This window comes from Terrapene carolina, unplaced genomic scaffold (genome assembly GCF_002925995.2).
Source record: "Terrapene carolina triunguis isolate 2854851 unplaced genomic scaffold, T_m_triunguis-2.0 Scaffold675, whole genome shotgun sequence".
Lineage (NCBI taxonomy): Eukaryota > Metazoa > Chordata > Testudines > Emydidae > Terrapene > Terrapene triunguis.
Genome location: NW_020665026.1, coordinates 292,030 through 318,233, shown reverse-complemented (window position 1 = coordinate 318,233; position 26,204 = coordinate 292,030). Strand labels below are relative to the sequence as shown.

At 43.5% G+C, this 26,204-nt stretch overlaps 1 protein-coding gene across 1 annotated transcript in view; it reads left to right on the top strand.

The window, feature by feature from the left end:
• The window catches only part of DEDD (death effector domain containing), a 37,603-nt gene that overhangs the window by 2,372 nt on the left and 9,027 nt on the right, over window positions 1–26,204 (top strand). The window contains exon 2 of the mRNA XM_029913493.1: window positions 15,334–15,732. Within this exon, the coding sequence (XP_029769353.1) occupies window positions 15,408–15,732 (325 nt within the window). The 5' untranslated portion in view covers window positions 15,334–15,407. The remainder of the gene's footprint in view (window positions 1–15,333; window positions 15,733–26,204) is intronic.

The window sequence follows — 26,204 nt, the reverse complement described above, 5'->3', positions numbered from 1 at the left end:
GATCCAGCTTTGAAGCCCACTCATTTAAACTAGTGTACTTGGTTAGTTCTGCTGTTTGTGGCTCCTTAGGCCCTGCCTACACTATAACTTTTAACTGAGTTTGTAACTAGTCGTCTGTTTGGCTGTAAACATAGCTTGTGTCCATGCCGAACATGGTTATATTACAGTTAATAACTCTGGTAGCTGTTAACGCCCTTGCCAGCAGCCTGGGCTACTGCATGGCTGTTTTTCTCTAACTGTTCTGACAAACTTAATTTGTTTTGTAAATGGATTCCCTCACTGTGCCTGTGCATCTGAGTTGGCTGGTCTTACTTCCTACCACTCAGAAAACTGGGAGGATATCTGAGTGCATTTCTGTATGTCTTACTCCTCTATGTGTGTGTCCTCTTGGCACTCCATCCATTGCTAAACATCTGAAGAAGTGAGGTTTTTACCCACGAAAGCTTATGCCCAAATAAATCTGTTAGTCTTTAAGGTGCCACCAGACTCCTTGTTGTTTTTGTAGATACAGACTAACACGGCTACCCTCTGATACTTGACATCCATTGCTAAGGCATTATAGGAGAGCACTTGGATACTGTGCTGATTAGTGATATAAATACCTGAAAAGATAACTGCCTAGTTTCCCCAGGATGCACTGATACAAACACTGGTAGGTAGCATGGATGTGCAAACAGGATGGATATGTGGTTGTGCTGTGGGGAAAAAAGCCTGTTGCGTAGCCAAAACCATTTTAGTTGTAACTTGGTTAGATAAGGGTGTCCATGACCAGGATACAAAACCATGGCTGTCGTTATAGTGTAGACAATATTCTAAGCTATTTGGCATTGGAGTCAGCCATGGAATGGGCTTGTCATATTGAAAGCCGTCTCGGCACTGAAGAAGAAACTGTTGAAAGGACTAATTTAAAACCTGGGTCACCCCAACAGGGTTACAATCAGTTTGTCTAACAGTGTAAACCATGTTTAAAAACTTTGGCTATACTAGTTCCTTCTCGAAGAGCCCTTCTCTAACCCGTCTATGCTATAGATTGAGCCACGTTGATTATAACAGGTTACTGACACACTCATGACCTGGTAAACATTCCCAGCTATATTAGAAAACTTGTAACAGTATTTGGCAGGTGTATAGCACAAGGCTTTTTAATAACTAGTCACTGAGCAGGAGTAGCTGATGTCAAATGCCCATGTCCTATCTGCAATACAGCTTAGAACCCCAGTAATACAGTTTCAGCTGTTAGCTGTGTAACACACGTACTAAAAACTGTTACATGTTTTTCTTGTGTGGATTGGGCTCAATCCAGTCCAATGCAACCACTCAGTGGCATTTCTGCCAACATACAGAAATCTCCATAGTGTATCAGATCATTGGTTCCTGCGGTCCAGGGTCTTGTCTCTGGCAGTGACGAATACCAGTTGCAGAGGAAGGTGCAAGAAACTCCATAGTAGACAGTTGTGGAATAATACAGGTTTCTTTGAAACTCCCATTAGTGATTGGCTTATGCCCTGAAGCAAGAGTGTTTATACCCCTGATATTTAAAAATAATCCTATCTCATGTGCCTGATCTTGTTATCTGTATACATGTCTGGTTCTTTATTGAATTTTTGTGTCAGTTGTATTTGCTTGTTCATACGTACCATGCTTCACAGTTACATTTGTTTGCATTCTGGCAAAAATCAGGCAGTTCTCCCATCTTCCCTCCCCTGATGCCATAGGTAGAGGATTGTGGGTGTCTTTCAGATGATGTAGTTCACATTGGGGTATCCGGTGCTCAGAAGCCTGGGAATTAAGAAGACTTGCTAACCTTGTTATACATGCATTTAAGTATTCCAGTCTACGCAGCAGCAGAACTACCCAAGAACCTGATTGCAGGCCTGACAATCATGTTGTTGTTCATCTCATGTGCAGGGTTGAAACATTATGCCACATGCACAGTTAGGAGCCATGTGTTAAATATGTTTAAGCTTGGCAGGATTCAATTTAAATAATTAATTGTTGGTAAATGTCAATTTCACCTGACACACAGAAATTGGAAAAAAAAAATCCATCAATAACAGCTAGCAAGCATGGCCTCCACAACACCTCGGTGTCCCTGGTCCGGGGCTATGCAGGGAGCCCTCTGCAGTCCCCTGTCTTGACTCTGGCAGCTCGCTCACTCATGGCTGGGAGTCTGGGGCATATTCAGCAGTAGGGTGGTCTCTCCAGTGGCTGGGAGCTTGTCCTTCTCTTCATGAGCCTGGCCTGGGGTCACTGCTCCACAGACTTTCCTGTGCCTGGGTGTCTCTGGCCCTGCTGTCAGCACTGAGAGCTCTCTGCAGCCCCGCTGTCCATGCTGCACTAATCCACCCCCCCCTTAATTTCCTGCCACTGCAAAAATTAAAATGATTAAAAATGAAAAAATTCTTACAAATAAAAACAATTATTGTCAAGCCTTACAAATAAAAAACAATATTAATTGTCAAAATTACAAAAAGAATCAGATTTTTGTCAAGCCTAAATATGTTGTATATAGACACTCTAAGGCTCTAGTGTGATTTTTTTGTTTGTTTGTTTGTTTTAAAAACAAGCTATGCTATTTTTTCCTGCATTATGATCTATATCAGGGGTCGGCAACGTTCGGCACGCGGCTCGCCAGGGTAAGCACCCTGGCGGGCCGGGCCAGTTTTATTTACCTGCTGACGCGGCAGGTTCGGCCGATCGCGGCCCCCACTGGCCGCGGTTCGCCGTCCCGGGCCAATGGGGGTGGCGAGAAGCGGCGTGGGCGAGCGATGTGCTGGCCGTGGCTTCTTGCCGCCCCCATTGGCCCGGGACGGCGAACCGCGGCCAGTGGGGGCCGCGATCGGCCGAACCTGCCGCGTCAGCAGGTAAATAAAACTGGCCCGGCCCGCCAGGGTGCTTACCCTGGCGAGCCGCGTGCCGAACGTTGCCGACCCCTGATCTATATAGAAGGCCTGAAGTTAGCCCCTCCTCCGCCCCCCCCCACCCCTTCAAAAAAAAGTTTTGCTTTAGAAAGACTGGGAATGTTAACTGTACAGTGTCTTTATTTGTACTGGCTCTCTGATGCTGGATGGGAAGGGGCCAGAGACACAAAAATTGGGTCACTGGTCAACGGCTCACAAACCCAGACAAATAAGGGGTGTCATTCCCATGCCATAAGTCAGCTTTCAAGCGGAGCACTGGAAAGACGTGCTGATTCGTAATATGGAATCAAGAGAAGGAGGATTCTTGGTGCTGGAGCTTATGGAACTTAGATACAAACAAAAAATATGGTATTGGTCCCTTTGACTAAAGAATTAGGGAGCTTATGGTGGTTGTGATGGTCTGGGAACTTTAAGAAAAAAAGAGTCCTCGAGGAAAGAGGCATTTTTAGTATTGTAAGAATAAATAATTGCTTCTGTCCCTCCAGAATTTTGTACTCATATAGTTAATTGAATTTAAAAGAGAAAGGGCATCTCTTTTTAAAAAGACACTGTCAACTTAATCAAATTTTCAAACAGGGGTTTGGCTTTTTTCATGTTCTCTTGTTTCAAGTAATATGTAAGGGCAAAACAGTTTTGCAAAACCTTAAGTATGTGAGTATCTGTTTGGACATATGACTTCAACAGGACTATTCACATGCTTAAGTTTTTGCAGAGTTAGGGTTTACGGTCCTGATCCTGCAAAGACTTTACCACTTGCTTAACCTCATGCACTGGGAGTAGTTTCACTGAAGATTAGTGGAACTGTTTGCAATGTGTAAAGTAAAACATGTGCATAAGTCTGAAGGATTGAGACCTAAGATTGCTATTACTGAAAGGGAAAGGGATAGAGACGGGGTGGGTGGGGTGTGTGTATAGCAGTACTTTGTCTAGTGTTAGTTGAAGTATTTCCCCTGTATAGTGGGCTTCCTCTGGTTTTGTGAGTCTTTCACTCTACAATAGATGGAGAAAGCTGCTTTTTAAAAAATAAAAATAAAAACACATTAAGTGTGATTGTAAAACTACAAGAATAGGCAGGGGTGACTCAGGACTGGTGGAGAAGCTGAAACTATTTAAACTTTGATTAGATTTCAAAGTTGATGGTGGCCCTAGTAAATCCTTGAATTATGAAAATAAGACTTAAAAAATACAATTTACTCTGCAAGAGGTAGAGTTAAGGTTGACTTTGGAACATTAACCTTGCATTTTCTGAGTTTTATGCAAAATCTCAACCTAAGGTTTGCACTTGTATAGCTTTTAATATAGTGTATGCGTGCAATTTTTATGCATAAAGGATAGTGACGATCTGTTACTCCATGGAATAATTTTTTGGCCATTGTCTTAATTTTAAAAAAGTGAGTATTTTGAGAAGACACCCCAGGAATGTGTGTTTGGTAATAATCTTGTATCCCAATACTATTTGAGTTGATCTGTTGTAGAACATATGGGACTTAAGTAGATTTTTTTTTTGTTTGTTTTGCTGTTCAAGTTAAACTTATTCTACCTATATCTTTCTGAGTAGTGTGAAACAACAAATAACAACCCCCCCCAAAACTCCTTCATTTGAATAGATATGTGTGTGTGTGGGGGGGGGGGGGAATAAATGTTTGTGTACTGGCTATTAAACTCAGTAATAGCTAGCCAGGCTGCAATGCTAGAGTGATCAGGTACTTTATACTGAGTGTGCAGGTGCAGCGGTATCTTTGTAGCCATGCCATAACAGGCTTGTCTTACTCGGTTACAACGAACACAGTTGAGTTGTACCTGTACATCTGCTTTCTTCAGACTATAGCCATGTGGCTCAGATAAATGCTTGCAAGTACACGCACCTGTGTGTGTTTGTGTCAGTGCATTCTGGGGGAACCTGGGCAGCTGTCTAGTGCCTCGGAGGGATAGAGTGCCCAGAGGATATGTGCATGCAGTGTCAGCAGCCTGTGGACAATGTGCTCCTACAGCATGAAGAGCTGGGAGGAAGGGGGTAACAGCCAAACCAGTCGTACATGCTCACTGCGAGTGGTCTTGTGTACACTGCAAAATAAGTGCTATGAACTGTTTACAGGAAAACAACCAAGCATGCCAACAGCATATTAAAGGGATACCATCAACTTAAAATCACCCTTCTGTATGCAATTTTTATCCGCTTTTGTTACAAGTAATAAAACACCTAAGATCACTGAACCTCGCTGTTTTGCTTCATGTTTTTTACAGCAGTGTTTATAGTCCGCTTCCCCTGTTTGTGTGGGTCTTTCATGCATCAGCAGGAGAGAGAGAAACATGTTTTTTTAAATTCTAAAATTGGCTGGAAGAGTTGGGACAGGTGTAAGACACGTAACTACTTTGTAATTAAATTTTTGAGCCTGGCTGCCTCTCCAGTTGACAGTGTCCCTTTAATCATGTGGGGTGTGGACACAAACAATGGAGCAGATCTTCACCTGGTTTGTATTGGCAGGAAACTATTCCAGTTTACACCAACTGAGGAGCTGGACCCACTCTCCCCTCCTCCCCCATCATGCCATTTGCTTGTTGCAAACTCAGGTTAAGAACTGTCCTGTAGACAGGGTTTTAGTCTGGTTTTTTTCCCCCCGTCAGTGAGAGATTCTCTTTCCCATCCATACACCCACACCTTCAATCCCGAGCAGCTCTAAAAGTTCAAAGGATTCTAGTCCTTTTTTTTTTTTTTTTTTTTTTTTTTTAATGCTACTTTACAACAAAACAGGTTGTGTTCTCCTGGCTGGGTGACTTTGAAATTGGAGGAGAGCAGAGTTGGAGGAGAAGTGGAGTGTCTTCTATCTTGTACACAATGGAAGCCCCTGATTAAAGAAGCCTGAATACAACAGACTTAAATGTCATTCTGGGGTATTGCAGCAATGAGAAGCTGCCTGCTTGAAGAGACTGGAGTTTTTGTGCTGAATTCTCATTTCTGTCCAGAGTGTACAGCATAGAATTGCCTGATGCTTATTATTTTTTTTAAACTTTGCACTTCATTTCCCAGGTGTTTGGTACTATATACATAATCTACACACACGCCTTAGAATTCTAGAGTAAGGGGTTGTTAATTTAGTTTATACCTCAATTGTAGGTTTTATAAATCCTAATGTCCCTAGAAATGACTCATGAAAATAAAAATACTTATTTAAACGAATTGTGTGTATGCATATGTATATTTGGCATTCAAACCTTGCCCCGCAGTGTTGGATTCCCAGATTCCTCATCAGGCCTAGAGCCTGGGAACCAGGAAGTGAAACTTGAGTAGAAACCAAGTGAAACTGAAGTGCCCATAATAAACAAACAGCATAAATTGGGAAAAGCAAACTAGACTTTGAGTTGTTTTTTTTGTTTTTTGTTTTTAATATATTTCTAAAACATGGAAGGTAAGTTTTTCTTGATAGTGCCCCTTTAACTGTGTGTGGAGGGCTGAGGAGTGCAAATTATATACAACAGGTGCTTCAGGATAGAACTTTGGTTGCACGGGCTGTTCCCATATCTAAAATGATTAGTGTTGCCACTCCAGTCTTTTTTGTGTTGTTGCTGCTACTGGTGAAGTGTGGGAAGGAGGAAAGTGTTACTGTATAAGCTTCCAAGCGCAGTCTAGCTAATAGATTCAGCTGAATGATACTTGGCACTAATTTGGTGTCATCTCAAAGCATCTCACAAACACTAAGACGCACGACTGAGGAAGGCAAGTATCATTCTCCCCTTTTTGTAGCTGGAGGAAACTGAGTCACAGATTATGAGCCTACACCCACTGAAGTCAGTGGAGCAACTCATCAGCTTCAGTTGGGTTGGGATCAGATCCTAAGTGACATGCCCAAGGTCATGAAGCGAGTGGGTGTGGATCCCTGCTGCTTGCTATCATTTCATAGACAGCCAAAGTAAAGAATATGGGATGGGGGCGATATGATCCCAGCTCCTGCCAGCTGGGCACTTCTGCCTTCTGCACTAGCTGCAGGCAGGAGAGAGGGAACTACTATAGTTAAGCCACTTGGTCACGAAGAGAAGTTGTCACCAAACAAGCAAAGAGCTGGCTTGCCCGAATGCAGCAGACAGAAAACTTTATACTACATCCAGCATGTGGAAAGGGTATGTACGTTAATGAATGTACGTTAAGTAGTTCTTAAACTGCTGTAGTTAAAGCAGTACAACCTTCCTCAGTGGATGTGGTTGTATTGGTATAAAGATGCTTATACCCATGTAGCAATTCCTGTGTGGAAAGGGGAATAAGCAATACTGGTGTAAAGTACCTTTATATTGATATAACTGTGTCCACACTAGGGGGTGTAGTGCTATAACTATTTTGGTTAAAAATAATCAGACCAAAATGGTTACACAAGTATAAAACCTGTGTAGTCCAGGCCTAAAGGCTGGAATATATTGTTGGCGTCCAAATATAACATTGATTGCTTATTTTGAAAAATGTTTTTGGCCATTTTTGTTACAGGAATTTAAAAAAATCACTATCCATTGCAGTCTTAATATTTCATGCTGTTATAGCACCTTCTACCCAAGGATCTCAAAGCACTTTGCCTTAGCTAGTTAAACCTTCATGGTGTCCTGTGAGTTATGGAAGAAGTATATAGAGATTGCTTTGCCTGCTGCTGAAATGCACTCATTTCTGGGGTGGAACGTGAGTGCACTTCAGCATCCTGCATCAACAGCACACAGCACTTCAGAGCAGGAAGTGAATGAGGCTTAGCACTTACAGCTCTTATATCTTCAAAGCGCTGCACAAACATTCATTAAGCCTCACAACAGACTGTGAAGTAGGTCAGTATTGTCATCCTCAGTCACTTGCCCAAGGCCAGACATGAGTCGCTGATGGAGCCAGAAATAGAACTTAAAAGATTCCTGTCTCTCCATCCCTGCTTATTCCATCGGGCCACGTTACCTCTCAAAAGAACGCACCTCGGCAGTGCCCAGCCTTATTTTGTTGAAGCCCTCCCATTCTGTGAGTTGGTAGATGGGTGCCCTCTTTCTATATCCCCTTTTTGTACCATGCCATGATTAACTTCTTGTTCTGTCCATTTTCTTTCCCTCCTTTTTTTGCTAGTTGTCTCCATTGCCTCCATTCTCTAAAAGGCTATGTGCTACTCAGGGTGATCCTGCACTGACTCTTTGGGTTTGGACCTTGTTTTCTTAGCCAAGTGCCACAGGACTAGAGATTGGGGGATGGAAGGGAAGCATGATCAAGTCAGCTGCTGCCTGCAGCCCTGTGTGTGAGCTGCTTCAATGGCCAGCTGCAGTGGGGGCCACCCACCTGCAGTCAGGGGAACAGGTTGCAGTGGATGGAGGAGTGGATTCAGGGTTCTGCAGTTTTCTCTGCCTCCACTGCTCTTTCCCATTCTCTACATTAGTTGGATGTCTCTAGGCCTGCTCTCCCAGGCAAGAAAATGTTGCTGTGTCTGGCCTTGTGGTTTCAATCCAAGTTAGGGAGGCTCCATAGTTAACATCCTGACTCTTGTGAAAGGACTGCTCAGGACCTTGGTTTGACATGTCACAGGAAAGAACAGGAGGAAATCTTGGACAGAGACTATAAAGGGCCTGCATTCTTAGAAGGAAACAAAAGCGGTTTGATTAAATGAAGCTGCTGGATCTCCCCAAGCTGGCAAATTGAACATCTCTTGAAGTTTCACCATTTCTGGTTCTCTTTTAAAATGCTGGCTGTCTTCAGCCCACCCCTCGTTTGAGAGAGGACTCTTTCCCATGACTTTTTTACTGCTTGCTTTTACATTCAGTCACAACCTCAGACACATATCTCTTGACTTAGGATATGTCTTCCCTGCAGAGCTAATTCAGGCTCTTACTTGAGTGTTTTCCCTAACCCCCCTTCTGTGCCCCCCTCCTCCCCCCCAGCCTTCTCATGTGTGCTTGGTGCTTTCACAGCTTGGGCTGGCTGGAAGTGTAGGTTAGAATTGTGTGCTGCTTTCAATTGGGCTGATAACCTGCCCGCTTTGCAGTGAGGACGCAAGCTAAATCACTCGAGCGGTGACAGACCTCCAATGCTTTTCCACAATTTCCCTCTGCGTGCCCAGGACGACAGACAAATTCACTGGGAAAGAATATAGTGGCTCAGCTTAGTGCTGCCCAAAGAACACTAGGATATGCCCCTCAAAGTCCTAGTGACACACACTTGTCTACAGCCAAGCTCTAAGATACAACCGCATTTGCTCCGATCCCTCAGACAGAGACAAACACCTACAGAATCTCTTATCCAGCGTTCTTAAAACTGCAGTACCCACCGGGTGAAGTGAAGAAACAGATTGACAGAGCCAGAAGGGTACCGAGAAGTCACCTACTACAAGACAGGCCCAACAAAGAAAGTAACAGAACGCCACTAGCCGTCACCTACAGCCCCCAACTAAAACCTCTCCAGCGCATCAAGGATCTACAAGCTATCCTGAAGGACGATCCCTCACTCTCACAGACCTTGGGAGACAGGCCAGTCCTCGCCTACAGACAGCCCCCCAACCAGAAGCAAATACTCACCAGCAACTACACGCCAAAAAATGAAAACACCAACCCAGGAACCAAACTCTGCTACAAAGCCCGGTGCCAACTCTGTCCACATATCTATTCAAGGGACACCATCATGGGACCTAACTACATCAGCCACGCCATCCAGGGCTCGTTCACCTGCACATCTACCAATGTGATATATGCCATCATGTGCCAGCAATGCCCCTCTGCCATGTACATTGGCCAAACCGGACAGTCTCTACTTAAAAGAATAAATGGACACAAATCTGACATCAGGAATCATAACATTCAAAAACCAGTAGGAGAACACATCAACCTCTCTGGTCACTCAATAACAGACCTAAAAGTGGCAATTGTTCAACAAAAAAACCTTCAAAAACAGACTCCAACGTGAAGCTGCAGAACTGGAATTAATTTGCAAACTGGATACCATCAGATTAGGCCTGAATAAAGACTGGGAGTGGTTGGGTCATTATAAAACCTAAACTTAATTTCCCCAATACTAATTTCCCCCTAATGTTACTCACACCATCTTGTCAACTGTCTGTAATGGGCCACTCTTACCACTTCAAAAGTTATTTTTCCTCCCTTGGTATCCTGCTGTTAATTGATTTATCTCGTTAGACTGACCTCACACTTGGTAAAGCAACCCCCATCCTTTCATGTATTTATACCTGCTCCTGTATTTTTCACTTCATGCATCCAATGAAGTGGGTTCTAGCCCATGAAAGCTTATGCCCAATACATTTGTTAGTCTCTAAGGTGCCACAAGGACGCCTTATTGTTTTTGCTGATACAGACTAACATGGCTACCACTCTGAAACCTGACACGTGAGTGAGTTCAGCACCAGTGAGGGTGCAGTGACTTGAGCAGGGCTTTGGTTGCTCACACCCTGACTAGGCCTGGGTGCTGATCACTGGAGTTAATTGTGCAGTGAGGACATCTGTGTAGACATTTCTGATGGTAGGGGTGTCACTGACCTTGATGGGAGAAATGGAAGACCCTACAGTTGAAGTGCAGAAATGAGTTAACTTACACTAACTTTATTTGAAGTGTGTGTGTGTGTGTGTGCATGTGCACGCACACGTGCACTTTTAATTGGAGCATGAGGATTCCATAGCGGCCCTGGAAGAGCTTAATTCCCAGACAGCATGAAAAGTCAGAGGGGCTCCTCTGTGGTACAAATTTTTGACAGTTAAAGCATATCGGTCCCCAACTGTTATGTAACTGTGCTTCAGCATGGTCATTTTCTTGCTGGAGGTGGGCCCTGAGAGACAGGAGCAGGATAAATAAATAAATTAATAAATGGAGATATCCTATCTCCTAGAACTGGAAGGGACCTTGAAAAGTCGTCGAGGTGGAAGAAGGCGGAGGTGGGGGGGAGGAGGTCTTTTTTCTAAGATTTTAATTGGCAACCTATATATCAGGGGTGGGCAACCTTTCAGAAGTGGTGTGCCGAGTCTTCATTTATTCACTCTAATTTAAGGTTTCGCGTACCAGTAATACATTTTAACATTTTTAGAAGGTCTCTTTCTATAAGTCTATAATACATAACTAAACAATTGTTGTATGTAAAGTAAATAAGGTTTTTAAAATGTTTAAGAAGCTTCATTTAAAATTAAATTAAAATGCAGAGCCCCCCGGTCTGGTGGCCAGGACCCGGGCAGTGTGAGTGCCACTGAAAATCAGCTCGCATGCCACCTTCAGCACGCATGCCATAGGTTGCCTACCCCTGCTATATACTCCCTTGGTTGGGACTTTGAAACAACTTTTTCTCCATTGTTTGATCTTTACTTTTAACAGTTGCTACATCTAAGTCCAGTGTGTACCTTGTAAAAGCACAGCTCCTTCAGGAGAAGCTGTGTTTCAAAAGATTTAAGTAGGGCTTCTGATTTTTGATTTTAACCAGTAAAACATCCCTCCCTCCACATACACACAAGTGCAGTATTTATCCACTAAACACCAGAAATGGTTACTCAATTCATGTTGACTTCATCTCTTTCCTAGTGCAGTTTGTTTATATATGTGATGTTCCGCTCCTTGGCTTATATCTAAGGGCTTGTCTACACAGAGCAGTAATGCGGACTACGGGGATGTGATTTCTAAAGTGCACTAAGGTGTTCCACGTGAATTGGTCTGTATAGGCCCTACTGTTGCACTCTCGTAACATAGTGCTGTTTGAAACAGGACTACGCGTATATACAAAGAGAGATCCCCGAAACCCACTGATTTTTGGATAGCTACAGGGAAGTCAAAAATTAGTAAAAAAAAAAAACAAAAAAACAACCCCCCCCCCCCCAAATTAATTTAGTAAACTCCGAAACCCAGAAGCCTTTGATAAAAGCCTTTTTAACGTCTTTAAAATGTTCCCCTGTCAGTTTCTTACAGCATTATTTGTGTTCCCACAGTGTGCTTTGTGCTGTGCAGTGCCTGCTTCCAATCTAGCGCAGTCTGTTAAAACAGTTCAGACATATGCGGGTTTTTCTCCCCCATGTAGCTTAGCAACTATGGAGGACGACGATCTCTGAAAGGAGGTAGGCAAAACTAACTCTTATAGATGCCTCTCATCAGAGCCCCGGTGCAGCAGGGGGCAGAGATTGCACTGTGTGTGACCCAAAATCGGGCATGCAAAGCGTTCTCTGCCTACCCCGAGCAGCCTACCTTGCCTATAAATATCCATGCTGATGATATGCAAACTTTGTGTTAGGTGTAACAGCTATATAAAGGGAATAGTAAGTTCAGAAATTCACAGCTATGGCTGTCTTGGCATATGAGAACTTTTCAACTCAAAATTGTCCTAAAACTTACTTTTGTTTAAAAACAAACAAACAAACAAAACCTGTTGCATTTTTTTTCTTTCTCCCCCCCCACCCCCCAAAAAACAAACCTTCCCTTGTTGTGAGAACCTGGAAGTGCAGCTGATTCTAAACAAAACCATAACTGGGTTAAGATGAGAGAAATGAAAAAAAATGAAACTGGGTTTTTAAAAGATTCTCAGTTCTAATAATCTAAGATGGAGTTTTAATATCAACAAGGGAACCTATTTAAAATATGATTAAATTCAGTCCCATTAATGTACTTAAATATTGATAGGGCCTGTCTTTACAAGATCTCAACGCTGAACAACCTACCATGGGCAACTTTCCTTAGCTATGTTAGTGTCCAGGTATCCTCTTCTTTCATCACTTTCAGAGCATGTGTAGGTGGATAGGGTTCATGTTCTCAAAGCTCTGAGAATTCCCTCTTCTCTCCCCACTTGCTCCCAGATTGAGGGCTTGATACAACTCCCTTGCTGAACAAGTCAATGCCACTTTTAATCAGCTATTGGTATGAGAACACTAAAATGCAGACACCTACCAAATCAGCTGCTCTACACTAACAGCCCCTGTCACCGTGGGAGTAATGTCTGGGCATCAGATTTAGGTATCTGGCATGCCAGGTTTTTGACTGCTAGGCCAATAGTTCCCAGCCTTTTGGGGCAGTTTTATAGCAGGTGAGTGTGCGTAACTGAATGGTATATGGGTAATGTAGGCTAGTCTAGAAATTCACTGAAGCAAGGAGGGGTCATGAAAGCCAGTGTGACTTGGCCTGTTCCCATCTCATTTTAAAAGTGAAACAGGTTTGGGCCTGCTTAGTACCCAAACTGGTTCTTGCCTAATACTTGATGTATTGGGCTTGCTGTTTCATTGTGATACCAATGGCTGCTCTCAACGGTTTTTATATATTTGATGGCCTTTATCATAAAAACCCTGCTCATAGGCTGGATGCACTACTGTTAAGTGCAGGGGTCATTGCTGGGATGGAAAAAGCTAACTGTTCACTTGATTACTTGCTTGAATTCCTTTCTGTATTCTGCACTAACCACTTCGGGCATTGTAACTTGTAGATATGCTTGCCAGAAGGCATTTGGGACCATAATCGTTAAAGATGGTGTCACAGGAAGTCTGGTCCCTGTAAATGAAGTAGGTTCACCTCCCCTGTGCCAGGACAGGTGCTCCCATTTGGCTAATTAAGAGGGCTGGGCAGTACCTGCGGCTGTTCAGGATTAGGAAGGGGAGTCCCCATGAGTCAGAGCAGACCGGTTCAGTCAGGAGGGGAGGTGAGAGCTGGACTGGAGGTGAGAGAGGGGACTGGAGGAGTCCTGACAGGAAGCAGGAGGTATTTCCTGGGGAAAGGCTGAAGGCAGGGAGAGCAGCAAGAGGGGTTTGCTGGCTGGCATCCCCAAGCCAGAGAGAGCCAGAACTGAAGGAGCATCATAGAGAGTTGCTTGCTGGCTCTAAATTGGAGGGGTGGGGGGAGGGCTGAAAGCAGGGTAGTAGTGGAGGGGCTTACAGGGCCAGAGAGCTGGACCCAGAGGAGTGAGGGATGCTTCCCTGGCAAGAAGGCTCCCCAGTAACAAGGTTGTAGGGGTTCCCATTGGGAAGAACAGGGGTGTTCTCCAATTGGAAGGATTACGGTGGCTATTCTGGTACAAGGACAGGAGAGAACTGACAGAGCCAGGGCGTAGTGAGAGATGCTAGGGAGCTGGGGTCTGCTGAAGCTGTATTTGATGCTTTGTCTAGACTGTGGTGTTGTGACTTATGTGCCCAGGTGTGTGTGTGTTTCTCTTGTAATAAATGAAATGTACAAGGGCTATGGGAACTAAGAGAATCTTTGCATTGTCTCTGGGACCTCTGAACGAGGGAAGCTGAGGCAGGTGTGCCTGTCATGCCACAACCTGTCACAGGAGGGCACTCCAGGTGGGGCGGCCTGATGACAGATGAAAGACCTGCATACAATTAATTATATTCCACCCCTTGAAGGGTTGGATAGAGTCTGTGCCATACATTTTGCACCAAGTCTCTCTCTCTCTCTCTCTCTCTCTTAAATTAAGTCTTACACATGTTGTGCAGGTGGCAAGATGACAAACTACCAAGCAGGATGAGAATTGAACAACGTGGTGTGAGTGGGAGGAGGAAAAGTTAAACCACCTTAAGCTCCATAAATGAAATGCTTCGGTTGTGCTAGTATTTAGAGTGGGGAACTAGGTGTCAGGGCTCCTGGGTTCTCTTCCTAGATTTGCTATTTAGCCATTGGATGGCCTTGGGCAAATCGCTTAATCCCTCTGTGTGCCAGAGTATTCCTCTGTAAAAGAGAGACTGCACCTTCCTCAGAAGGGAAACTGTGAAGCTGAATTCATGTTTAAAGTACTTTGAGATCCTTAGATGAAAAATAATATATAGCACTTTATATTGGTCCATAGATATGTTCATGCTGGTCATTCAGATACCATGGGAGCAGTGTCAGTACCTGGCTAGATACCTCATGGAAAGCTTCTCTTCTCTCTCTCCCCCCCCCCCCCCCCGCCTTTGTAAATACCCAGTACAAAGCCGGTTAAACATTGTGTTTTGCATTATGTCTTGAAGGCCAGTAGACTGGTCTCTAGTGAACAGCAAGATGGAGTGATTTCCAGCATCTTTATAGTAGGAGGAGTTGGCAGAGGAGATCAGATACAGGACTGGTGATCAGGACTCCTGGTTTCTATTTCCAGCTCTGACACAGACTTGTTGTTTGACCTTTGAACACACTCTGAGCCTATGTAACCTCACTTTCCAGATGGGGGGGAAATATAATCCTGACTGACCGCCATAGGGACTCTTAGGTGAAAAGCGCTTTCTCTCTCTAGAGCTTTTCACTTGAGAGAGAATTAATTAGTGTGTGTGTGTGTGTGTGTGTGTGTATAGAGAGAGAGAATGAATTACTACGAATATTATGACTCTAGATAAGGAGGATCTGAGTACAGACTGCTCCTGATGCGGGAATTCAGACAACGATTTTCATTTAAGTATCCTGCTAAGAGTAATTAGGGAACAAACCAGCAAAATTGTTGATTACAGCCTGTTGGCCCTCTTTATCTTCCAGGGTTGCAGTGCTGAGAACAGCCCCCCAATCCTCTGGAATTGGGTGGCACGTGGCGGGATCGGCCATCGTGCAGGATGGACACCTTGAAACGGAGTCGAGCGCAAGCCTGGCCGGAGGAGACGGGGGACAGGGAGCATGGACTCTATAGTTTGCACCGCATGTTTGACATTGTGGGCACTCACCTGACCCACCGGGACGTACGTGTGTTGTCCTTTCTCTTTGTGGATGTGATTGATGACTATGAGAGGGGGATGATCCGCAGCGGCCGGGACTTCCTGCTGGCACTAGAAAGGCAGGGCCGCTGTGATGAGACCAACTTCCGCCAGGTGCTGCAGCTGCTGAGGATTATCACGCGCCATGACCTGTTGCCCTATGTCACGCTGAAGAGGAGAAGGGCTGGTAAGTCACCTGATCTGTGTCCTTGGCTGCTCTTAATGCTCTAGTGAGAGCTAGAGAACTCTGTTGGCAGTTTAAGTCAAGCTGCTGTTGCTGCTTTGCGTTGCTGAGAAGTGAGATGAGAAAAGCTTGTCTGCGGCTGTCCAGTAACAATGTGGGTAACGGTCTGTGCTGCCGTGTGGGACAACCTAGTTGAGAGCCGAGGTCTGTTAAGATAACCTGTCCCATCAGAAGGCAGGGGGAAGACCATACAGTAGAACCTCATTATGAACTGACCAGTCAACCACACACCTCATTTGGAATCGGAAGTATGCAATCAGGCAGCAGCAGAGACCAAAATAAAAGCAAATGTGGTACAGTATTGTGTTAAACGTAAGGTACTAAAAAATAAGAAGGGAAAGTTTAAAAAAAATGATTTGACAACGTAAGAGAACGTTCTGTGCTTGTTTCATTTCAATTAAGATGGTTAAAAGCAGCATTTTTCTTCTGCTCAGTAAAGTTTCAAAGCTATATTAAGTCAATGTTCAGTTGTCAACTTTTGAAAGCACTACCATAATGTTTTGATTAAAGTTACGAACAACTTCCATTCCCGAAGTGTTCGTAACTCTGAGGGTCTACTGTATTATGAAGTTGATCAGATCAACCAGCAGCGGCAGTAAAGTGTTCTGAAAGGAATCCCCACTGGTCCCCATGAGCCTAGAAGCATAATGGGGATGATAGAGGACATTGAGATTGGTGTACAGGTGTGAGATGCTCAGACAAGGAACGTGGGGGAGCTGAGATGGAGATGCCCACCTTTCCTCCATTTCTTTGCTTACCAATAGCAATACCATGCAGGATTTCAGTGACAGAGCAAAACTACCGTATTCATTTATGTACAGAAGTTTGGGGGGAAAGATTCCTTTTTAGACTGAAGTCTCTCCCTTGGTGCTGGCCCAGTTGTGAAAGTCTTCTGGGAAAAATGGAATCAGTTCAGTTGGTTTTGATGCTTGTGTGTAAGGTGAGGATAGGAATGGCAAGCACATGCTTGGGAGCTTTCTTGATTCAATTTTTCACTTCTCCTGCACTCAATTCAAAATTGGGTGTTACAACCTCCAGTGCAGTGTATAACTGCTGTCTTTGATGACTTGATATTCACTACACTGTGGGAGGGAGACAGTTTGAAATGTTAATACATGTCCTGGTTATGCCCTCCCCTTGCTGAGCCCTTGGGAATGTGCACATTGTAAGAGACTAGGGTGTATCTCCCCGGGAGTGAGGCTTCAAAAATACATTTGGCTTCTTCCAGTGTCCGAGATAGTGGGGGGGAGAGGAGGGGTAGGACTGTTTCTCAATCCCTCCTTCTTTCCTTCATCCCACAAAAAATCTGTTCAGAAGGGGTTAATGACCCTTCTGCTTTCTCCCCTGCCCTGTCCCATAACCTGCTTTCATACATTGTGTGCTCCACACACTCAGCATTCTGCAAAGCACTGCTTGGAGAGATTTATTGATGTATTGAACATTTCAATAACCACCCCGGTACAGTGATTCTCCCTTTCGGATCTGAGCAAACTAACCTGTGGGGTCTCATCCACACCGCAACCCTGTACCAATTCTCCAGCTTCCAAACCTTCCTGGATCAATGCCATGCATCCACTGGCTGTGTACTGCCTTAGAGCATGCCAGGATTCCAATGCTCGGCCTCAGAAACTTTGATCCAGATTAAACAGGACCTGACACATCCACCTGTCAGAAGGAAACTTTCACTTATAACAAGGAAAGATTGTCATCAATTTTTGCAGAATTTAAACTTTCATTTTTTATTAAAAAAAACAAAGCAAAACTAGCCCTTAATGGTTGCAAATGTAAATCAACACAATTTTGGCTGAGTCAGCTGCTCTTGGCCTTCCTAAACCACCATGAAATTGACAAGTCTCTGATCAGTTTTCACTGTTGTTGTGCATAGCACTGTGGACACCAGTGGCATTTCATGCTACTGCTTGGGAAAGCTGTGAGCAGCAATATAGGCAGGCATAGAAATGATACACAGGTGAAGGGAAAAGAGGACCAAAAACAGGCTGGGGGAGGTGTCACGTTAGTAACTACAGCCCAAACTTCCTCCTGAGCTGGCTGTTCCCAGGCTTTCTCATGCTCCCCTTTTCATTTGCCTTCGAGACTTTTTAAACTTTGATACGCTTGATCTGGAGCTAAGGAGACCCATCTGGTCTGGTAACTAGGGTGACTCAGAATAGCTATTCATCCTCATGAAAACTCCTAGAACCTGACACCTGGGTTCGCCATAGCTGTTGAGTCGCTCTTGCTGCTGTCTATGTTAGTCTCTTAATTTAATCTGATTACTTTTAGCTGTGTCACCTTATAGCACCCTAAAGAATCCTCCTCCTTCCTTTAGTGTTTAGGCAAGGGTTAACATTAAAAATTGGTGGCATTCCAGTTATCATACTATGGTGTTGTCTTATCTATATGGCAGCTGTAGGTAAATGTTGACAATTTAAAGGTATCCCCTATAAATCAGAGTATATTGCCTTTCTCTGAGAAGGACACCCATTTGCTCTCTGTTCATAGAATATCAGGGTTGGAAGGGACCTCAGGAGGTCATCTAGTCCAACCCCCTGCTCAAAGCAGGACTTAATCCCAACTAAATCATCCCAGCCAGGGCTTTGTCAAGCCTGACCTTAAAAACCTCTAAGGATGGAGATTCCACCACCTCCCTAGGGAACACATTCCAGTGCTTCACCACCCTCCTAGTGAAAGTTTTTTCCTAATATCCAACCTAGACCTCCCCCACTGCAACTTGAGACCACTGCTTCTTGTTCTGTCATTGACTTGTCTTCACAGCTTTGGTAGCTCAAGATATAACTTAAGTGTTGCCTCTCACCCAACTCCTGCCCACACCCACAAATGTCTTGCTTGAGTTAAGTGGTCCTTTAACCTCAAGCTAGGTGCCCTGTCAGGGATGAGAGTTGGAGTTGGCGTGCTGCTGAATCCAGAGCTGGGGTTTCAGTGACTTGAGTTAAAGCTCCTCGGCTGCTAATCCAATCGTTCTGTGTAGTTCGTGGTTGCCCTCACTTGAGCTAAACTAGCTTGAATGGTGTGACTGGAGGGTATTAGTAATTCAAGATAACAGTTGCAGTGAAGACAAACCCTAATAGAAGAGGAGGTTGGGAGGAACATACATGCCAACTCTCTTGATTTTTTTTCTCAACAATAAAATGTTGGAAGTAGTCGTCAGAGTAATAGACAATTTCATGTCCTCAATAATGCATGAGAAACCTGGAAGTGAATCAAAGAGCTGTCTAAAACAGATGAGCAGAGTGTCAACACTATTTTTTTTTTTTTTAAATTGGTATTTTGCCATGTAGCGTTCTAACAACATAATTGTTATACGGATAAAAGTAGATTTGCATTTACCTGGAAAGTGAACAGAAGAGCTAACTTTACTGCACCTTTGGGAGGAAGGGATGACGGTGATCAAGGCACTGGACTGGAACTTGGATATCTGGGTTCTCATCCGGACGGTCACAGACATTGACATTGGGCAGGTCACTTAATCTGTGCCTCAGTTCTCCATCTGGAAAGTGAGACTAAGGCTTTTCGTCCTGGTCATGGTGGTGTGACGATAAACTTTTGTGTTTGTGAGGTGCTCAGACATTGCTGTGCTGAAGGACAGAGCCATAGAAAGCCTGTAAAGAAAGTAAGAGAATTCAGCTTTTTATCAATCAGATGTGTTTTAAGTCTTCCTTCATTATAGTATCTGGAATCCACCTTTCCTTTAAGTCAGGAGGGGCTTTGATAGGAGGGCGAGCATCTTTCCTCCAGCATGGGGTGGCCTTCAAATGTTGAGACCTGTTAGCCAGAGGCTCATGATAGAACCCACAAGCTGGGTCCATAGTCAGCAACCTGGTAGGAATCGCGGTAAGCAGTTGGGGTAGGGCTGGGCTTTTCATCCACGCATCATCCCTGAACTTCCTTGGGGAAGGGGCCCTCCTCATTTGCTCATGCATCATCCCCTGGCTAGTGAGTGACTGGCAAACTTTTAAGCCCTGACATAAAGGCTCCAGTGACTTGAATGTGCAGCCACACTCAATTTATATTTCTTCTCTCCTTCCCCTGTTTGGGTTTTAACCAACAACATTAAAAGGAAAAAAGGAAAGTTTGAGAACTGAAGCAGACTGAAATCCAGAGTTAGTTTCCCACAGCAGTGTTAACCATATTAGATATATATGGTACATAAATTAACAGTACAAACACTTACGCATATTGTGACTGAATTAATATTGCTTTGAGATTCCCTGAAGATACCTGGATAACTAACTCACTCTCTCTTTTTTTTTTGAGGTGTACAGGGGTCTCTGGTGTCAATAGTAGGTAAAAATTCAGTGAAGCGTGATTCTTATTTTTAAAAAAAATCTAAACTGATGGTCTCTCTCTCATGAGTTTGCACATAAGTTCTCAACCTTTTACATTTGTACAAACAGCACTTCTTCTATGTTGATCTTCATCTCCATGTCCTGTTGCATGGTGGATTGATTTAAATAATCAGTTTCAACCTAATTTTGCATTTGTACTTTTTAAACTCCTTTTTCCTAAAGATTCTCAATGGTTGGTGTAATTTATTACTTTTTTGTTCACCAGCACAACACTGTATCTATACACATTTATTTAAGCAGTTATATAGCTTAACATAAACTTCAGATTCTTAATTTCTGTTTTTTATTGTTAGAAAACAGTGAAGCATTTCTTATTTACTAGATTAACTTTTTTTTACTGACGATTGTTGAGCTGCATTTGGATGGAAATTGGAATGGAATTAAAAATGCACAAAACCAGCATTTTCAAATGATTGGTTGAATAAAATTATCTTAAATGTGCTGCATACATAAGAAAAAACGTATCGAAGCATTTACCATTTAAAACTGATTTATTAAACAAAGGAAATATTTATATTTCGTGAATCGAACGGATTGTTTTTGGTCACCCTATCCTGCAATATTTTAGAACTAGTAGACCATATCCTCTCTCACCTCATTTTTATTTATAGGTTGGAAGAGGGCAACACGCTTTTTTATTAAAACTTCTAGTCAGTTTCTCACTTGGAAAGAACTAACTATTGAACTGAACTGGTTGGATAAACTGAAATGAAGGAAATAGACTATGCTGCTGCTGCTGACAAAAGCTGTTTAGCACGTCAACGAACTCTGTTTCCAGATATTCAGTCTGTGGTTTCCAGATGCTGAGCCTGTGATTTCCACCGGTTCAGGGGTTGGACTTTCTTTAAAACTTTGACAGCATACCTGTCCTGCTTGAATACTATTTTTATTTAATTTAAATGATTTTAATAGATTAAAATAAGTTTAGATCTTAACAAAGGATGTCGTCCTTGAAGTGTATTTAATTTGAATTTTAAAAATCAGAATTTTTCATCAATTTTTATTCAGTTTCCAGGTTTCTTTCACTGGCATAAGAGGATAATAACTCTGCTCAGTGATTGCACTTTGATCTTGCATAATAGCAGTTTCCTGCCAGTCTCCTTTAACGCAAGTTTGAAGCTGGCTGGAATCAAATGCCTAGACCAGTGGTCCTCAAACTGTGGGGCGTGGAGGAATGTTCATGGGGGCACGCGGTGGGGCCCAGGCCAGCACCCCCACGGAGAGCGAGTGCCATACTTTCAGCCCTCTCTGCCCACAGGCCCAGCTCCACCCCCAGTCTGGCTCTGCCCCCAGACCTGCTCTGCCTTTAGCCCCTGCTACTCCCCCATCCCCAGTTCCGCCCCCAGCTCTGCCTGCAGCCCAAGCCCCACTTCTGAGGAAGCCTTGGCTATGCATTAATGTGGGGGAGGAGAGGGGTGCGGACAGATTCGATTAATAGTGGTGGGGGGGGGTACACAACTGGAAAAGTTTGTGCACCACTGACCCCAGACTCATGATCTTACTATGTTCCAGTCCACTGCTGCATGATTCATAGATTCCAAGGCCAGAAGGGACCATTATGATGATCTCATCTGACCTCCTACCTAACACAGGTCATACAACTTCCCCAAAATAATTCCTAGAGCAGATCTGTTAGAAAATACATGCAATCTTGATTTAAAAATTGTCCTTGATGGAGAATCCCACCACAGTCTTGGTAAGTTGTTCCAGTTCTTAATTACTCTTACCATTAAAAATGCATACCTTATTTCTAGTCTGAATTTGTCTAGCTTCATTCCCACGCATTGGATACCTTACTCTGCTAGACTGAAGAGCCGTTATTAAATATTTATTCCCCATATAGGTACTTATAAACTATAATCAAGTCACCGCTTAACCGTCTCTTTGTTAAACTAAATAGATTGACTTCCTGGAGTCTGTCACTATATAAGACAGTTCTCATGGCTCTTCTCTGAACATTCTCCAGTTATTCAACATTCTTCTTGAGTTGTGGGCACCAGAACTAGGCACAGTATTCTAGTGCCAAATACAGAGGTAAAATAGACTCTCTGCTCCTACTTGAGATTCTGCTGTTTGCCTCTCCCAGGATCTCATTAGGTCTTTTGGCCAGAGTGTCGCACTAGGAGCTCATGTTCAGCTCATTATCCACCATGACCCCAAGCCTTTTTCAGTCACTGCTTCTCAGGGTAGAGTCCCCTATCCTGTAAATATGGCCTACATTCTTTGTTCCTAGATGTATACATATACATGTAGCATATTAAAATGCATATTGTTTGCGCCCATTTATCAAGCAATCCAAAGAGAAATAAAGAAGACTTCTGCGATTGTTGAGCAGAATGAAGTCTTTCATCTGAGATTTCAGGTTGTGATGTGGACAAGCCAAATGGCTGGTGAAGTCTGACCTCTGGGAGTAGCCTGGAATGTACTGGGTTAAGATACAGAGGGAACACACCTACTGAGTATCTTTAAAAGTAAGTACCGGTAGTAGATTGGGAAATTAATACAAAATTTGATCAGCAAACGTAGGGAGCGTAAATCAGGAATGAAAGGTTCATTCAGCTGGGCACCTGTGAGAATAGACTGCTGTGTTCTATACATCCTGCTTTCTGGACAATACGCACCTGCAAATGAAGGATAACTGTGTCATGCCCTGAAGCAAGGAAAGCTTTGATTAGTGATTCCTCGCGCGTGTAAGACTGGAACCTGGGTGAGATTTAAATGAGAGGACTGTTATGGTGATCAACAGATGGCTCATGCAATTAGGCTATACGGAGGCCTTTGGGATGTTTGACCACTGGGAGGCATTCATGGACAGAGGACAGTTCTCAAGGGATGGACTCCACGTGAGTAGGGAGGGAAATAGATGTCTGGGATGGAGGTTGGCACAACTCATTAAAAGAGCTTTAAACTAGGAACTCGGGAGGCTGTTGGGAGATGCTCATGTAACCTCCACGCCTGATTTTAACGTTGAGAGGGAGGAAAATCAGGTAAGAGAAGATGTATCAATGAAGAAAGGAACAGACGTGGGTAGGGGAATGAACATTTAAGAGGGATAGTGCTGATACCAGTCAGATAGGTGATACTGGCAGTGGAATGACTGTACCCAATTAGGCGAGGAATGTGGGCGAAACCAAGCAGCAACAGCTCAGATGTTTGTAAACCAATGTAAGGAGCCTGGTAACAAAACGGAGGAACTAGAACTACTGGTGCAGGAAGTGAAACCAGATTTATAGGGATAAGAGAAACATGGTGGAATAGTAGTCATGACTGGAGTACAGGTATTGAAGGGTATGTGCTGTTCAGGAAAAACAAATAAAGGAGTAGCACTGTATGTTAATGTTGAGGTAGACTGTGATGGAATGGATAAGACAGTCTGTTTGGGCCAAAACCACTTTGGGGAAGAAAACTTCTAGAGGTTCCCCTGATATAGTGGTTGGGGTGTATTACAGACCACCAGGATCCAGTTCGGATCTGGATAGAGACCTCTTTAATGTTTTTATGTTTTATGTTTTTACTGAAATAAATACTACGTGGAATTGTGTGATTATGGGAGACTTTAACTTCCCAGCTATAGATTGGAGGACAAATGCTACTAATAATAGTGGGGCCCAAATTTTCCTATATGTGATAGCTGACAGATTTCTTCATCAAATAGTTGCTGAACAAACGAGATGGTGATGCCATTTTAGATTTGGTATTGGTGAGTAGTGAGGACCTCATAGAAGAACTGGTTGTAGAGGGTGACCTTGGTTCAAGTGATCATGAGTTAATTCAGCGTAAACTAAAGAGAAGGATACACAAAAATAGATCTGAAACAAGGGTCCTTGATTTCAAAAGAGCCAACTTAAAAAAATGAAGGGAATTAGTTGGGGAAGTGGATCGAAGAACTCAGGAATCTGAATGTGGAGGAGGCTTGGAATTACTTTAAGTCAAAGTTGCAGACGCTATCTGAAGTCTGGATCCCAAGCAAGGGGAAACCATTCATAGGGAAGGGTTACAGACCAAGCTGGATGAGCAAGAATCTCAAACGGGTTCTTGAGAGAAAGCAGAAACCTCCAAGAAACGGAAGATGGGAGGAATTAGTGAGGAAAGCTACTTCTTGGAGTCAGAAAGTGTAGGGATAAAGTGAGAACTGCCAAAAGTCAAGCAGAGTTGGAGCTTGCAAAGGGAATCAAAACCAATAATAAAAGGTTTTATAACCATATAAATAAGAGAACACAGAAGTGGGACCACTAAGCACTGAGGATGGGGTGGAGATTAAAGATAATCTAGGCATGGCCCAACACCTAAACAAATCCTTTGCCTCGTTTTTTAATTAGGCTAATGAAGAGCTTAGGGGTAGTGGCAGGGTGGCTAATGGCTACAAGGATATGGAGGTAGAAATTACCACATCCGAGGTGGAAGTCCAACTCAAACAGCTTCATGGGACTAAATCGGGGGGGCCTGGATAATCTCCATCCAAGAATATTAAAGGAACTGGCACATGAAATTGCAAGCCCAATAGCAAGGATTTTTAACGAATCTGTAAGCTCAGGGGGCGTACCCCGTGACTGGAGAATTTCTAATATAGTCCCTATTTTTAAGAACGGGGGGGGAAAAGTGATCCAAGAAACTACAGGCCTGTTAGTTTGACCTCAATTGTGGGCAGGGTCTTGGAACAAATTTTGAAAAAGAAAGTTAAGGACATAGATGTGAACAGTAATTGGGATCAAATACAACATGGTTTTACAGAAGGTAGATTGTGCCAGAACAACGTGATCTCCTCCTTTGAGAAGTTAACTGATTTTTTTTTATTTTTTTTTTTTTTTTAGACAAAGGAAATGCAGTAGATCTAATCTACCTGGATTTCAGTGAGGCATTTGATACAGTTCCATGTGGGAAATTATTAGTTAATTTGGAGAAGATGGTGATTAATATGAGCATGGAAAGGTGGATAAGGAACTTGTTAAAGGGGTGACTACAGTGTGTCCTACTGAAAGGTGAACTGTCAGGCTGGTGGGAGGTTACTAGTGGAATTCCTCAGGGATCAGTCTTGGGACCAATTTTATTTAATATTTTTATTACTGACCTTGGCGCACAAAGTGGGGGTGTGCTAATAAAATTTGTGGATGACACACAAAGTTGGGAGGTATTGCCAGTACGGAGGAGGACTGGAATATCGTACAAGAAGATCTGGGTGACCTTGTAAACTGGAGTAATAGAAATGGGATGAAATTTAATAATGCCAAGTGCGAGGTCATGCACTTAGGGACTAACAACAAGAATTTTGCTATAAGCTGGGAACTTATCAGTTGGAAGCAACAGAGGAGGAGAAGGACCTGGGTGTGTTGCTTGATCACAGGATGACTGAGCCATCAATGTGATGTGGCCATGAAAAAAGGCTAATGCAGTCCTAGGATGCATCAGGTGAGGTATTTCCAGTCGAGACAAGGAAGTGTTAATATTATACAAGGCACTGGTGAGATCTCATCTGGAATCCTCTGTGCAATTCTGGTCTCCCGTGTTTAGGAAAGATGAATTCAAACTGGAACAGGTGCAGAGAAGGGCTATTAGGATGATGCGAGGAATGGAAAACCTACCTTATGAGAGGAGACTCAAAGCGCTTGGCTTGTTTCGCCTAACCACAAGAAGGCTGAGGGGAGATGTGATTGCTCTCGCTAAATACATCAGAGGGATAAATACCAGGGAGGGAGAGGAGTTATTTAAGTTAAGCGCCGATGTGGACACAAGAACAAGTGACTATAAACTGGTCATCAACAAGTTTAGGCTCAATTAGGATCCAAGGAGTGAAGTTGTGGAGCAGCCTTCCAAGGGGAGCAGTGGGGGACAAAAAACCAAACTGGCTTCAAGATTGAGCTTGATACGTTTATGGAGGGGACGGTATAATGGGACTACCTACAATGGCATGTGACTCATCAGTGACTCCCAGTTGTAAAAATCCCCAGTGGGCAGAAACGGGACACTGAATTACTACAGAGAATTCTTTCCAGGTATCTGCCTTGCGGGTCTTGCCCACATGCTCAGGGTCTAACTGATCACCATATTTGG